This window comes from Cynocephalus volans, chromosome 1 (assembly GCF_027409185.1).
Source record: "Cynocephalus volans isolate mCynVol1 chromosome 1, mCynVol1.pri, whole genome shotgun sequence".
NCBI lineage: Eukaryota > Metazoa > Chordata > Mammalia > Dermoptera > Cynocephalidae > Cynocephalus > Cynocephalus volans.
In genome coordinates this window covers 4,425,424-4,441,546 of record NC_084460.1, presented here as the reverse complement: position 1 = coordinate 4,441,546, position 16,123 = coordinate 4,425,424, and the positions used below count along the sequence as shown (strand labels likewise).

General features: G+C 38.9%; 1 protein-coding gene across 2 annotated transcripts in view; it reads right to left on the bottom strand.

Moving 5' to 3' along the window:
* CCDC77 (coiled-coil domain containing 77) overlaps nucleotides 1-16,123 on the bottom strand; it is a 45,626-nt gene that overhangs the window by 16,821 nt on the left and 12,682 nt on the right. For both annotated transcript variants that reach the window (XM_063113453.1, XM_063113449.1), the window contains exons 4-6: nucleotides 5,745-5,887; nucleotides 1,669-1,765; nucleotides 706-778 (exon numbers count right to left, since the gene is read on the bottom strand). In XM_063113453.1, the coding sequence (XP_062969523.1) occupies nucleotides 706-778; nucleotides 1,669-1,765; nucleotides 5,745-5,887 (313 nt within the window). The remainder of the gene's footprint in view (nucleotides 1-705; nucleotides 779-1,668; nucleotides 1,766-5,744; nucleotides 5,888-16,123) is intronic.

The following is a 16,123-nucleotide window of genomic DNA, read 5'->3' as shown; positions in this document are numbered from 1 at the left end:
TGGGACCAGAAACTGAGCCTTTCAAGTGTCAGATTTCTTTTTCTGTGAAATATCTTTTCTCCTCGCCTAAACGGTCTGCTCCCTGTTTTATATCTCTCCCAGGCCCCACAGAATAGTTACTTTGAGCACTTGGTTGAAGGAAGTGATTGCCTGAGTTCTCTCAGGAGGCCCAGTCTTATGTTATTATCGTTTTTCTTTTTTTTTTTTGCACAGCTGGCCAGTTCGGGGATCCGAACCTGTGACCTTAGTGTTATAAGGCTACACTCTAACCACCTGAGCTAACCCACCAGCCTCCTATCACACAATTTTTAAAAGACAAAGTTATTTTAAAAATAAGCTGTGCTAGGGGCCGGCCCATGGCTCACTTGGGAGAGTGTGGTGCTGATAACACCAAGGCCACGGGTTCGGATCTCTATATAGGGATGGCCGGTTAGCTCACATGGGAGAGCCTGGTGCTGACAACACCAAGTCAAGGGTTAAGATCCCCTTCCTGGTCATCTTAAAAAAAAAAAAAAAATGCTAAAAATTGTACTAAATAAAATTTAATTTCTCAGCTGATTCAAGAAGCTTAGTAAGATAAATCTTAGACCATCAGAAGCATCATTATGAACATCAATTACTGTATAATAGGAAAATATTTCTAATTATTTGCACTGTGATTTTCAATCCTGCAACAATGAGAATTTCTAATAGTATAGTTGTTACCTGCTTTGAAAGCTGAAGATTCATTCTGTTCACAAATACCTACAGCCTGGATAGTCTTTTGGTGAATGCTGACCTGAAGCAAAAAAAAGTATAGAAATAGCCTTCCTATAAATGTAATATTTTACTTTTTAGCCTTAATTCTGTAGGTCAAACACTATTTATAAGTTAAATTGGTCAAAATTGATATAATCACATAAGGATGTCACACATACAAGAGACCACACGGGCAGTGTAACAAACTGAATAAAATCCAGTGTTAATGATATAAACTAAAAAAATAAAATAAAATTGCAGGGCTATTTAGCAACATATGCTAAAAAAGTAAAAAACAAAAAAAACTCTGAAAAGAACCTTTAGGAAAGTAATAGAAAAAGAGAAATATGCATGTTTAGATATACATAAAAATGCTCATTGAGAAACTATTTATAGAAGTGAAAAAATGGAAATAGCATATACACACACAAATATTTCTATATGAATAGAAAATAAGCTGGAAGTAAACATACTATGAATAATCGTTTATCTCTGGAGTATAGGTTTATGAGAGACTGCCACTTTTACACGATAGATTTCTGTACTCTGTGTTTTTTCTAATAAAGACCATGTATTATGCATGTACTAATAAAGACCATGTATTATGCATGTAATCAGCATAAACAAAGATTAAAAAAGAAAACTAAATAGTGCAACTTTCTCCCACACAAAGTCTGCTTCTACTCTCCTCTCTAATCTCAGCTAAAACATCTACCACTCTATGCTTTAGGTTTCTAAATGGTGGGATGCTGTAAACAATGCTACTTCCCAAGGTTTTTGACGAAAAATGCTTTCAAAACTCAGGTAAACATGGGACTATGATAGCTAATTCCCTGTCTTCTTTAACAAGTACCAAAGTGTTCTGATTATGGACCCTAACCTGTATTTTGTAAAAGCCACACTCACCATGCTATAACACAGATTACTTACTTTGTGGGGAGGCTCCTTATAAAAGTAGGTCACCTCTCCAGTGTCTGTTCCCACAAGAGCCAGGAGATTCTGAATCTTTTTCTTGTCTTCTATCTCCCTGAAATTCTCACAGAAAGTAAGCACACATTATGTATCCTGAGTAAGTGACCTTTTCTGTTTAAAAGATACCCCTTCTGACTTGTTTTTAAAACAAGAGTAACTTCAAATTAAAATTGAATAGGATTTACATAGTAGCTCTGCTTTTTAAAACGTTCAGGAATTCAGAGAGAAGGGGCCAGGAAATAATTTCTTAGCTGGTTCTAGAAGGGAGCTGTGTTGGATACTGAGGTGTACTTTTCAGGACTGATGGGCTCATTCCCCCAACTACCAGGGATGCTGCCTGCTGATGGCTCACAGTTGAATATCTCTCCAGAACTGCTCTCAGCCAACGAAAACTGCCTCAGCCAGGTTTATGCCTTCCATTTCTCAAGGACAGCCTGGATCCAGTGCCTGCTCAATGAGGTGGCACAAAAATCCAAACCCCCAGCCACGATTCAGGATATGTCTGATGGGCCACCCCAGCTTCAGAGCCCCCTGTGGTGTTGGCTGAGGACTGTTGTAACAGATCACACTTTTAAGTTCTCCCTCTGCCCAATTTTCTTATTTCCTCATAGTGGTTTATTCCTTAGAGCAGTCCCCAATAAACTTGCTGCAAGCAAATCTCCACTGTGCAGTCTGTTTCCCAGGAAACCCAACCAAAGGTAGCTGATATCAGGATTGGACCAAGGAAGCAAACTCAAAAAAAGGATTTCTGAGCCAGTAATATGAAGATGGCTTATAGAACATGGTATTTCTAGGAGCAAGACAGATGGATAGTCAACAGGGTACAGCTTAAACAATCAAAAATCAGGGATGGCCAGTTAGCTCACTCAGTAGAGCGTGGTACTGATAACACCAAGTTCAAGTGTTCAGATCCCTGTACAGGCAAGTCACCAAAAACCACCCCCTCAAAAAACCAAAACAGAACAAATCGAATATGGAAAAGAGGCACCCACACTAAATCATGAGCTCTGTCCCATTTTCCAGAGACCCAAGCCAGTTTTTTGTTTTTTGTTTTTCTTTTTTTTTTTTTGGCAGATGGCAGGTACAGGGTTTGAACCCTAGAATTTGGTGTTATCAGCACCATGCTCTAACTGACTAAACTAACCTGCCAGCCCGCAAGCCAGTTGAATTAGTCCGTGTCTGTGGCTTATAACAAAATACCTGGAACTGGGTAATTTATAAAGAAAACGAAATATATTGCTTACAGTTTCTGAGGCTGGGAACTCCAAAGTTAATTCTTTTGCTCTCTGTTAATACAGTATAAAAGGACCTGGATCTGGGCTACTCTACAGTTCACATTAGTTCACTATTGATGGTATCTTATTAAATCAGACTGCATGGACAGGAAATCCCAAGTGCACTGGAACTCTTGGTAAGATATGTGTGCTCCACAGGGTTGAAGATAAAGCTTACAAAGCATATCACTGAAGTTTTTAAGGGTATGATCTAGGCAAGCCAGGACATTCCCTCCAAAGTAAATGACAAATTAGTGCATCACACCTACTACCACAAAGAAAGAAGCGTAATGCCTGGAAGGATTCTTTAGGTTCTGAAGACAACATATTCCATACTTTGGAATACTGCTCTGACCCATATATCAAGTGACACGGAAGGTAAGCTTTCAGTGTGGCCTAGTGTTGAAAGGAGGCTCATCAGGTCAAAGTTATGGTAGAAACAGCTCTGCAGCTCAGGACATATGACCTGGTAGATCCTATGGTATCTGTGGTGGGACAGAGGGCAAGCCCCATTAGAAGAATCGTGGACAAAAGCCCTCTGAGAATCTGGAGCAAAACCATGCTATTTACAGCTGAGAATTATATAACATTTGAAAAACAGCTTCTAGTATGCTACTGGATCCTGTTAAAAGTGGAGTCCCTAACCATGGAGCATCAATAAACCATGTGACTAAGTTTTTTCAACAAATGGTGCTGGGAAAACTGGATATCCACATGCAAAAGAATGAAGCTGGACCCTTGCCTAATACCGTATACAAAAATTAACTCAAAACGGACAAAGACCTAAACATAAGAATTAAAACTATAAAACTCGGGCCAGCCCGTGGCTCACTTGGGAGAGTGTGGTGCTGATAACACCAAGGCCACGGGTTCGGATCCCTATGTAGGGATGGCCAGTTGGCTCATTAGGTGAGTGTGGTGCTGACAACACCAAGCCAAGGGTTAAGATCCCCTTACTGGTCATCTTTTTAAAAAACAAACAAAAAAACAAAAACCTATAAAACTCTTAGAAGAAAATATAGGGGAAAAGCATCCTGACCTTGGATTTCACAATGATTTCTCGGATGGGATACCAGAAGCACAGTCAACAAAAGAAAAAATAGAAAAATTGGACTACATCAAAATTAAAAATTCCAGTGCATGAAAGCACACTATTAAGATAATAAATAGGCAATCTATGGAATGGGAGAAAATATTTGCAAATCATATACCTGATAAGGGTTTAATATACAAAATATATAAAGAACACCTACAATTCAACAACAATAACAAATCAACCCAATTAAAAAACAGGAAAGGACTTGAATAGACATTTTGCTAAAAAAGACAAATGGCCATCCCTATATAGGGATCCAAAAAGATGCTCAACATTATTAGTCATTACAGAAATGATAATCAGGGCTGGCCAGTTGGCTCAGCTGGTTAGAGCACTGCCTTGCACAAAGGTCAAGGGTTTGGATCCCTGTACTGGCCAGCCGCACTAAAAAAATAAATAAATGAAAATCAAAACCACAATGAGACATCCTCTCATACCCATTAAAATGGCTACTATAAAAAACAAAACAGAAAATAAGTGCTGGCAAAAATGTGGAGAAACTGGAACCCTTATGCACTGTTGGTAGGAATGTAAAGTGGTGCAACTGCTATGGAAAACAGTATGGCAGTTCCTCAAAAAAATTAAAAATAGAATTACCATATGACCCAGAATTCCACTTCTGGGTACATACCCAAAAGCACTGAATGCAGGGCCTCAAAAAGATACCTGTACACCCAAGTTCACAGCAGCATTATTCACAATAGCCAAAATGTGGAAACACCCCAAGTGTCCAATGATGAATGACTGAATAAACAAAATGTGTTATGCACAAAGGAATATTATTCAGCCTTAAGAAGGAAGGAAATTCTGACACATGCTACAATATGGATAAATCCTAAAGACATTATGCTAAGTGAAATAAGCCAGACGCACCAGGAAAAATATTGTATAATTCCACTTACATGAGGTACCTAGAGTAGTCAAACTCATAGAGACATAAAGTGGAATGGCGGTTGCTAGGCACTGGAGGAAGGGGCACATGTGGAGTTAATGTTTAATGGTACACAGTTTCAGTTTGGGAATATGAAAAAGTTCTGGAGTTGGACGATGGTGATGGTTGCAGAACATGAATGTGCCCCCCACACAAAGAAGTGCACTGTAGTGGGTGCTGTAGTGTACTGCTCAGACGCCCCCTTGAAGACCAAGTACCTATCTCCCTGGAGCTGAGTGTTTCTCCAGGAACTGGTTGAACTGGAGCTTCCTCTCACATGGGGACAGCCTGTATCCAGTGACTGGTCAACATGCGATACAAAAACCCAAATACTTGGCCTCTGAAATGCCACTCTAGCCTTAGAGAGCCCTGTGACTAAGGTCTCTGTTACTGGCACATCACAGTTCAAATCCTCCCCCTGCCCACGAAAGAAGCCGAATCTGTGCATAGGTGTTAATCCTGAGTGCCTCCCCAAAAACTGACCTGCAGGCAAACCACCTCAGTCTGTTTCCTGGGGTGTACAACCTAGGAGAATGCCTGTAGAGACATTTACTTTTTTATTTTTGTTTTTATTTTGGCAGTTGGACTGTACAGGGATTGGATCTGAACCCGTGACCTTGGTGTTACAAGGCTGTGCTCTAACCAATTCAGCTAATCAGTCAGCCAAGAAATTTATCGTTTTAAATGTAATTTAGAATTATAACTCCAACATTTCCATTCTCCTACTTGGTACCTGATTCTCAGTCGGTCATTTTCTGAGTACAGGCGTAAAACATGTTCTCGTTCCTGGAAGAGGCAGACCTGCATATCACTTAGAGCTTTTTGCAATTCAGCAATCTCTCCTTCTCTCTGCTGCAAATCACATTCAAGTTTATGCTGCAAAAAAACAATAAGGTAGTTGAAAAGATATTGGGTTTCAAAGGATTGTCTTATTGGATATGAAGGAGTCAGTTCATTTAGAAATATTCCAAAGTGAATGGTTTCACCAATACAGAATTCAAATGACAATAGGCTCTGTGTAGACTTGAATTTAAAAGCTACAGGAGGAGTGTGAAGTTCTTGTTTAATGTCAAAGCCTTCATATCTTCCTTTTTCAAACTACAGAACCCAGAATGTCTGTGACTCATCTGTTCATCCACACTTTTTTATAATGCTTTCTACATAATAAGCATTATTATGACATTGAAGAAAACAAAGACAAAAAGATATGATTCTTGCCTACAGAGCTCAGAAATTTCATGGGAAGACAGACATGCAAAAAAATAAAATAATTATTTAATGTAAGCTCATGCATGGTAAAATGGCATGAGGGAAAGTGTGTCAGGAGTAAAATATTTGAAGCCTGTTTGGGAAGTCAAAGACAATCATCAGCATCTGGCCCGTGGCTCACTCAGGAGAGTGCGGTGCTGATAACACCAAAGCCATGGGTTTGGATCCCATAGAGGGATGGCTGGTTAGCTCACTTGGGGGAACATGGTGCTGACTACACCAAGTCAAGGGTTAAGATCCCCTTACCGGTCATCTTTAAAAAAAAAGACCACCATCAGAGAGCTGAAATTTGAAAAATGAAAGAAGATTGGTAGAGAACCAAGCAGATGGTGGGTGCTCTCAGAGAAGAGAGCAGGAAGTACAGAAGCATGAAAGTGCCTGATGTGTTGGTTAAAGGGAAGGAAGTCCTGTCACTTGCTATAGAATGAATGAACCTTGAGGACATTATGCTAAGTGAAATAAGCCAGTCACAAAAAGAAAAATACTGTCTGATTCCACTTACATGAGGTATCTAAAATACTTAAATTCATAGAAGTAGAAAGCAAAATGGTTATGGGGGATGGAGAAAAGGGGAACAAAAGGGGATCTGTTACACAACAATTTGAATGTACTTCACACTAGTGAACTGTACACTTATAAATGGTAAAAATGGTTAAAAAAAATTTCACAAAAAAAAAAAAAAGAGCATAGGAGGAGAGAGGAAGGTCAGTTTGTGCTTGTATCACTTTAATCCTTGGGATAATAATGTTATTATGAATAACAGGGATTTAAATGATTCTATAATTTGTTTCTTTTGTTTGTTTTGCTGGCCAGTACAGGATATAACCCCGGACCTTGCTCTTTCCTCTTCTGGGGACAGTGTCTAGAGGCCCTTAGAAAGGCCCAGCATGTGACATGCCGTCGTAGCTTTCCTACAGCACAACCTCTAACGAAATTGGACTGTCCTAAACCCCTGGTAGTAGAATCATTGGCCTTTATACCAAGAAGACTGGGAAAGCACCAAAGTCCTGCATGTGGTGTGTGTCCAGGCAGATTTCGAAGGGTTCATGCTGTGAGACCTAACATTCTTATGAGGTTGTCTAAAATGAAAAACCATGTCAGCAGGACCTGTGGTGGCTCCATGTGTGCTGTGTGTGTCTGACAGGATCAAGCGTGCTTTCCTTACTGAGGAGCAGAAATCGTTGTGAAAGTGTGGAAGGCATGAGCACAGAGTCAGAAAGCTAAACAAAAAAGTAAGCTTTTGTGAGTAATAAAAAAATCAAAAGGCTAAAAAAAAAAAAAAAAAAAAAAAGAACCCTGAACCTTAATGTTATCAGAACCACACTCTAACCAACTGAATTAACTGGCCAGCTTGATTCTATAATTTTATTTAATCTTTTTTTTTTTTTCGTGGCTGTCCAGTATGGGGATCTGAACCCTTGATGGTGCTACAAGGCTGTGCTCTAGCCAACTGAGCTTACCAGCCAGCACTAAAAATAACTTAGTTTTTTTTTTTTTTTTTTTTTTGGTGGCTGGCTGGTATGGGAATCCAAACCCAAACCCATGACCTTGCTCTTATAAGGCTGAGCTCTAACTGAGCTAGCCAGGCACCTCATAATTTTTAAAATAAAAATTTAACACCAAGGTCAAGTGTTCAGATCCCCCTATGGCCAGCTGTCCCCCACCCCCCAAAAATTTAACTTTATTGAACATAGGAGTAGATGGATTTTCAAATTATATTTCTAAAATTAAAAAAAAATTTTAAATTATTTGACACATTATATGTACTTATGATAAAATTAATTATATACTATTATATATACTTATGGTACAATCTGATGTTTTGGTACATATATATGCTGTATAATGATCTGGTCGTGGTAGTTAGTGTAACAATCACCTCTCACATTTATCATTTCTTTGTGGCTAAAACATTCAAAAGCCTATGAAACTTAACTGTTTACCACAGACACCCAACAGTGCAAGAGAACATCACAACTTACTCCTCCTATCCAATTGTAATTTTGTACCTGTTGGCCAAACTCTCCGTTTTCCCTTCCCTCCTCCCATCCCTACTCCTCTGGTAACCACTGTTCTAACTCTGTCTCTATATCAATTTTTTTCTTTTTCTTTTAGATTCCACATAAAAGTGAGATCATGTCGTATGTCTTTCTGTGCCTGGCTTACTTCACTTAACACAATGACCTCCAAGTCCATCCATGTTGCTGCAAATGACAGGATTTCACTCTTTTTTATGGCTGAATAATATTACATTGTGTATATATACCACATTTTAAAATCCATTCCTCCATTGTTGGACACTTAGGTTGTTTTCATATCTTGGCAACTATAAACAGTGCTTCAATAAACACGGGAGTGCAGATATCTCTTTGACATACTGCCTTCATTTCCTTTGGGTATATACCCAGTAGTGGATTGCTGGATCAAGAGGTAGTTCCATTTTCAATTTTTTGAGGATCCGCCATACTGTTTTCCATAATGGCTATACTGTTCACACTCCCACCAACAGTATGCAAGTGTTCCCTTTCTCCATGTCATCACCAACACTTATTTTCTTTTGTCTTTTAGATAATAGCCACTCTTAACTGTAGTGAGGTGGTCTCTCATTGCTGTTTTGATTTACATTTCCCTGATGAATAGTGATGCTGAGCACTTTTTCCTATGCCAGTTATTCATGTGTCTTTTGAGAAATGTTTTCAGAAAGGATATTTTAATATCCTTTGCCCATTTCTCAATTGGTTTTTTTTTTTTTTTTTTTTTTTTTTTTTGCTGTTGGGTTGTTTAAATTCCTTATACATTCTTGATACAAACCTCGTCAGATGTATAATTTGCAAATATTTTCTCCCACTTTGTAGGTTGTCTCTTCACTCTATTAATGGTTTCATTTGATGTGCAGAAGCTTTTTAGTTTGATGTAATCCCACTTATCTATTTTTCCTTTTATTGCTTGTGCTTTTGAAGTCTTATTTTAAAAAACCCCTGCCCAACCTACATCATGGATCATTTCTCCTGTTTTCTTCTACTAGTTTCATAGTTTTGGGTTTTAAATCTTTAATTCATTTTGAGTTGATTTTTGTACATGGTGAGAGGTAGGGGTCTAGTCTCATTCTTCTGCAGAAGATATCCAGTTTTTCCAGCACCACTGACTGAAGAGACTGTCTTTTCCCCAATATGTATTCTTGGCACCTTTGTCAAAGATTAGTTGGCTATTGGTATGTGAATTTATTTCTGGCTCTCTATTCAGTTCCATTGGTCTATGTGTCTGTTTTCATGTCAGTACCATACAGCTTTGGTTACTATAGCTTTGTAGTATAGTTTGAAGTCAGGTAGTGAGATGCCTCCAGTTTTCATTTTTCTCAGGAATGCTTTGGCTATTCGAGTTCTTTTTTGATTTCATATGAATTTTAGGATTTTTTTTTTCTATTTCGGTGAAGAATGTCATTGGTATTTTGATAGGGATTGCATTAAATCTGTAGAGTGCTTTGGGCAGAATAGCCATTTTAACAATATTAATTCATCCAATACATGAACATGGGATATATTTCCATTTATTTATGTTCTCTTCAATTTCTTTCTTCAAAGTTTTATAACAGAGGTCTTTCACCTCCTTGGTTAAATTCATCCCTCACTTAATTTTCTTGAAATTACTGTAAAAGGAATTGTTTTCTTGATTTGTTTTTCAGATAGTTTGCTATTAGTAAATAGAAATGCTACCGACTTTTGTATATCAGTTTTGTATTTCAACTTTAGTGAATTTGTTTACTAGTTCTAACAGTTTTTTGGTGGTGTCTCTAGGGCTTTATATATATAACATCATGTTATCTGCAATCAGGAACAGTTTGATTTCCTTTTTTCCAATTTGGATGCCTTTTATTTCTTTCTCTTATCTAATTGCTCTGGCTAGGACTTCCAGTACTATGTTGAATAGAATGGTGAAAGTGGGCATCCTTGTCTTATTCCTGATTTAAGAAGAAAAGTTTTCAGCTTTTTCCCATTCAATATGACATTAGCCATGAGTTTGTCATACACGATCTTTATTGTATTCAGGTACATACCTTCTATGCCTAGTATACAGTTTTTATCATGAAGGAATGTTGAATTTTGTCAAATGCTTTTTCTGCATCAATTGAAATGATCATATGATTTTTGTCTGTCTGTTAATGTGGCATATAGCAATTATTGACTTGTGTATGTTAAACCATCCTTGCATCCCTGCAATAAATCTCACTTTATCATAGTGAACGATCTTTTTAATGTGCTGTTGAATTCAGTTTGCAAGTATTTTGCTGAGAATGTTTACATGTATGTTAATCAGGGATATTGGCCTGTAATTTTCTTTTTTGTTGTGTCCTAGTCTGGTTTTGGAATCAGAGTAATGCTGGCCTCATAAAATGATTTTGGAAGTATTCCTCCTCCTCAGTTTTTTGAAATAGTCTGAAGAAAATTGGTATTAGTTCTTCTTTAAATGTTTGGTAGAATACAGCAGTGAAGCGATCAGGTCCAGAGCTTTTCTTTAATGGAAGATTTTGTTTTACTGATTGAATTTCCTCATTTGTTATTGGTCTTCTCAGACCAATTTTCCATTTTTCATAATTTAATCTTGGTAAATTGTATTTGTCCAGGAATTTATCCATTTCTTCTGTTATCAAATATGTTGCCATATAGTTGTTCATAACAGTCTCTTATGATCATTTGTGTTTCTGCAGTATCAGTTGCAATGTCTCCTTTTCATTTCTGATTTTGAGTCTTCCCTCTTTCCTTGGTTAGTCCAACAAAGGTATGTCAATTTTGCTTATCTTTTCAGAAAAACAACTCTTCATTTCACCAACATTTTCAATTATTTTATTCCATGTCATTTATTCTATGTCATTTATTTGTGCTCTGAGCTTTATTATTTCTTTCCTTCTGCCAATTTTGGGTTTAGTTTGTTTTTCTAGATCCTTTAGGTGCATTGTTAGGTTGTTTACTACAAATCTTTCTTCTTTTTTAATATAGTAATTTATTGCTACAAACTTTCCTCATAGAACTACTTTTGTGTATCCTATAGATTTTAGTATGATATGTTTCCATTCCCCTTTGTCTCAAGGAATTTTTCAATTTCCCTTTTAATTTCTTCATTAACTCACTGGTTGTTTAGGAGCATGTTGTTTAATTTCCATGTATTTATAAATTTCCTGAAGTTTTTCTTGTTGAGTACTAGTTTTATACCACTGTGGTTAGAAAAAAATACTTGATATGATCTCTATCTTTTTAAATTTGGGTACACTTGTTTTGTGACCTAACATATGATCTATCCTGGAGAATGTTCCATATGAAGTTGAGAATACACATTCTGCAGCTGCCAGATGAAACATTCTCTAAATGTCTGTAGGGTCCATTTGGCCTATGGTGCAGATTAAGTTAGATGTTTATTTTCTGTCTAGATGATCGGACCATTGTTGACTGAGGTGTTAAAGGCCTCCCCCGCTTTATTTTAATGGCTGGCCGGTATGGGGACCTGAACCTGTGACCTTAGTATTAACAGCACCATGCTCTCCCAGGTGAGCTAACTGGCCAGCTTATCTTTGAATTGCAATCTCTCTCTCCCCTTAGGTCTAATAACATTTGCTTTATATATCTGCGTGCTCTGGTGTTGGGTGCATATATATTAATGATTGTTATATCCTCGTGTTGAATTGATCCCCTTATCAGTCTATAATGACCTTCTTTGTCTCTTTTTACAGTTTTTAACTTAAAGACTATTTTATCTGATATAAGTAAGTCTACTCTCACTTGCTTCTGGTTTTTGTTTGTGTGGAATATCTTTTTCCAGCTCTTCACTTTCAGTCTATGTTTGTCTTTAGTAGTTAAGTGAGTCTCTTGTAGGCAGTATATCATTGGGTCTTGTTTTTTAATTCATTCAGCCACTTTATATCTTTTAATTGGAGACATTAATCTATTTACATTCAAGATGTTTACTGATATGTGAAAATTTATTCCTGCAATTTCCCTAATTGTTTTCTGGTTGTTTTGTAGATCCTCAGTTCCTTTTTATCTTGTTATTTACCTCTGGGGTTTGGTGGTTTTCGGTGATGCTAAGCATTGTTTTCCTTTTCATTTGTGTATCTATTACAATTTCTTTATTTGTGGCAATATGGGGCTAATATAGAGTCTTATAGTTACAAAATATACTTTAAGCTGACAGCAACTTAACTTTGGTCACATAAAAATACTACAGACTACCCCCCCAACATACACACAGTTTGTATTTTGTTGCCTTAACTTACATTTGTATCTATTATATGTTCCTTAGCCTAACTGTAGCTGCTGTTTTTGACTATGAACCTTTTTGACCATAAACTTTCAACTTTAAACCTTCATAGTATAGAACTGAAGGATTTACCTAGCACCATTACCTCACTAGGGTGTTTCTGAGTTTGAAATGTGGACTTAGTATTGATCTGATCACCACATCTTGGGTACAGGTGCTAATGGTTATTTCTATGTCCCACGAATATGTATAATCAAAAAATAAAATAAATAAAAAGTTTTCATACACACAATTAAAATAAAAATTTTAGCACAGTGGATGAGAGGTACACATACACACACACAAAAAAATGAATTATGAATTTACCTCCATTTTTTCATGCTTTCATGATAGTAATTTTCATCTTTTCATTTCCAGTTGTAGCACTCCCTTAAGCATTTCTTGTCAGGCTGGTCCAGTAGTGAATGATGAATTCCCTCACCTTCTGCTTGTCTAGGAAGGTCTTTATTTTTCCCTCACTTCTGAAGGATAGCTTTGCTAGATAAAATATACTTGGCTGATGGGTTTTTTCTTTCAGGACTTTGAACATATCATCCCATTCTCTCCTGGCCTGCAAAGTTTCTGTTGACAAATCTGCTCATAATCTAATGGGGATTCCATTATACGTGATTGATACTTTTCTCTTGCAGTTTTTAGAATTCTCCTTGCTTTGACTTTTGACTGTTTGATTATGATGTAGTCACATCATGGATAGGATCTTTATTATAAATTGAATCATACTTGATTATACATATTTTAGGGGTTCAACACTGACATGTTGATCAAATCAATAGTACTAGCATATACATTGTTACAAATCGTACTTATTCTTTATGCCCCTTGTCCAATCTTTCCCCATCCCCCTCTTCCTCTCCCCTCCCCCCTCTAATAACCCTAGCTTTCTTCTCTCCTTCTGAAACAGTAATGGTTACTCTGTTGATTTGTTGCCTAGATGATCTGTCCAATGCTGAGAGGTGTGTTCAGGTCCCCCAATATTATCATAGAGCAGATGCTTCTTCTGTCACTCTGGAATGAGTTTTGTGGAGAGAGACATCCTCCTCTTTTCTTTGGTCTCTGCTAGTGACTCTCCTTGTATCAATGCACTCCAGTGGCTGGTGGACCATCTGGACAGTGGTTGTGGCATCTAGCCACTTTTGCAGAAGCTGTGGTTATTGTGGTGGCTGTGGTGGGCCACCCACATGGAGGTGTTGTTTTTGGCATGCTCCTTACCTAGCTGGTGGTGGGGATGACAGTGTGCCTGGCTATGGGATGGGGTCCAGTCCCTGTCTCCGTGCCTCAGGACCCCGGGTGGGCCCCATGGCACTGGCAGAGTGCCTGGTTGTGGGAGGAGGGTCTATTCCCCAGCCCCATGCCTCAGGACCCCAGGCAGGCCCCATGGTGCTGGCAGTGTGCTTGGTTGTCCCCCCTTTCTGGCTTGGTAGCTCAGAGGACTTCTGGTCCTTCTAGGTGTTATAGGTGTTCTTTGATGCAATGAGACCTTTACAAGTTAATATCAGACTTTGTGTCTGGTTGTGGGTATTCTGCTTTTTCTTTCAGTTCTGTGTTGGATTATTTGCTGTTCCCACCACTTAAAACTCTGCACTGGAACTAATTTGTTGTCCTTTGCTTACCTCTAAAGTGGGGGAACTTCCTGTGGGGACCAGTACTTGAGCTCTGTGGTTGAGCTAAATTGCTGCTTTGCTGTTGATTCCTTGGGGAAGGCTTTTTGTGCAGCTCAGGTTTTAATGGTTGACTTTATAGGACTTCCGGGTTTAGTGAAATCCAATGCACCTGGGTTGTGTAGAAACACTGATCTGGGCCTGAGTCTTTTCATCAAACTTCACCCAATGCAATGTTATATTCCTGACCAGTCTCCTCTGAGTGTCTTACAGTAATTGGGGGGCAGACCAGCTGTCCTTGCTGCATCCCAGTGTTCTTCTGGTGGGCCCATCTCCCCCACTGCCCATGCTGCAAACATCTCCCATGAGATGGGCTGTAAGCCGTCCCTTGCGATGACTCACCAGCCTCTGAGTGGCTCATTTTATTCAGCTGTTGTGGATCTTTGCTCTTATGTGGGTCCATAGGAACCCTATTAGTGGTCTTACTGGACTGGGGGCCACCAAGGCCCTCTTCTCCCCTGCCACCACCAAGCAACTTCATCCGAAGGGCATAGCTGCGTCTTTTGCCGGCTCCTGCTCCATGCACTCAGCAGCTGAAGCCTGGAAGCAGCTGGGGCTTGAAATGATCAGAGAGGTTTTTTCTTCCTCATTGTGGCTTCTTTGGCCTTCCTGCACTCTGTAGGTCTCTCTTCCTCTTTCCCTGAGCTCTAATGGCCCCAGCTTGGCTGTTGTTGCTTTTTTATAGTTGTAAATTCGTTGATTTGTGGGAGACAGTGATGCTGGGGACTATCTATTCCACCATCTTAACCAGAAGTCCGATAGGATCTTTTTGAGTTGAGTGTAATTGTGGACCTTTGAGCTTGCTGAGTATGCATATCCATATCTCCCCCAATACTTGGAAAGTTTTCAGCTATTATTTCATTAAATAGAGTTTCTGAGCCTTTCTCCATCTCCTCCCCCTCCGGAACACTTATTATTTGAACATTTGTTTGCTTATTGGTGTCCCATACATCTTGTAGTTTTCTTCATTCTTTTTCATTGTTATTTCTTTTTTTCCCTCTGACTGGGCCATTTTAAAAGATCTGTCTTCAAGTTCAGAAATTCTCTCTTTTGCTTGATCTAATCTGTTATTAAAGATCTCAATTGCATTTTTTATTTCATTCATTGAATTCTTCAGCTCCAAGATTTGTTTCGTTCTTTTTTGTTACCTATGTCTTTATGTTAAATTTCTCTTTCAGATCATGACTTGTTTTCCTGATTTCATGGAATTCTTTGTCTGTGTTCTCTTGTGTCTCCAGTTTCCTTAAGATTGTTATTTGAAATTCCTTTACAGGTATTTCATACCTGTCCTTTTCTTTGGTACCTGTTACTGGTGACTTACTGTGTTCCTTTGGGGGCACGTTTCCTTGCTTTTTCCTGTATGTGTGTCCTGGGGTCTCTGTTGGGTATGTCTTGTTGGATTTGGTTTTGGGTGGACTCAGCGTAGTCTCTGCAGTTTCTTTGGCTGTAATCCTCTTCAGTGATGTTTGCGAGTACCTCAGTAGCCTAGACTGCAGGAGTCTGTGCCAACACTGGCTGTTTTGTTGGCTTGGAGACTCTAGGCTGGTTGTTGGTCCAGGCATGTGTGGGCACAGAGGGCTAACCATCTATTTGGTAGTCTCTCTGAGTTGCAGAGTCACTGCCCAACTTGCTATCTGTCCGGGTGTGGGCATGCAACTGTGGAGTTGTCTCTCCCCATGGCTAGTGTGCTGTCTGACCAGCTGGGTTGGAAACAAGTAAGCCTAGGTGCAGGGCTGCAGGACCAACTGGCTCTGCAAAGGCCTATCAGAATAGATACCACTGCCTGGCCAGGAGCTGGTGTGTGTGGGTGCAGTAGGGTCAGGTGGCTGTATGGAGGCCTGCTGGAGGAGGTAAAGCCACTGGCTGATCCACCGCC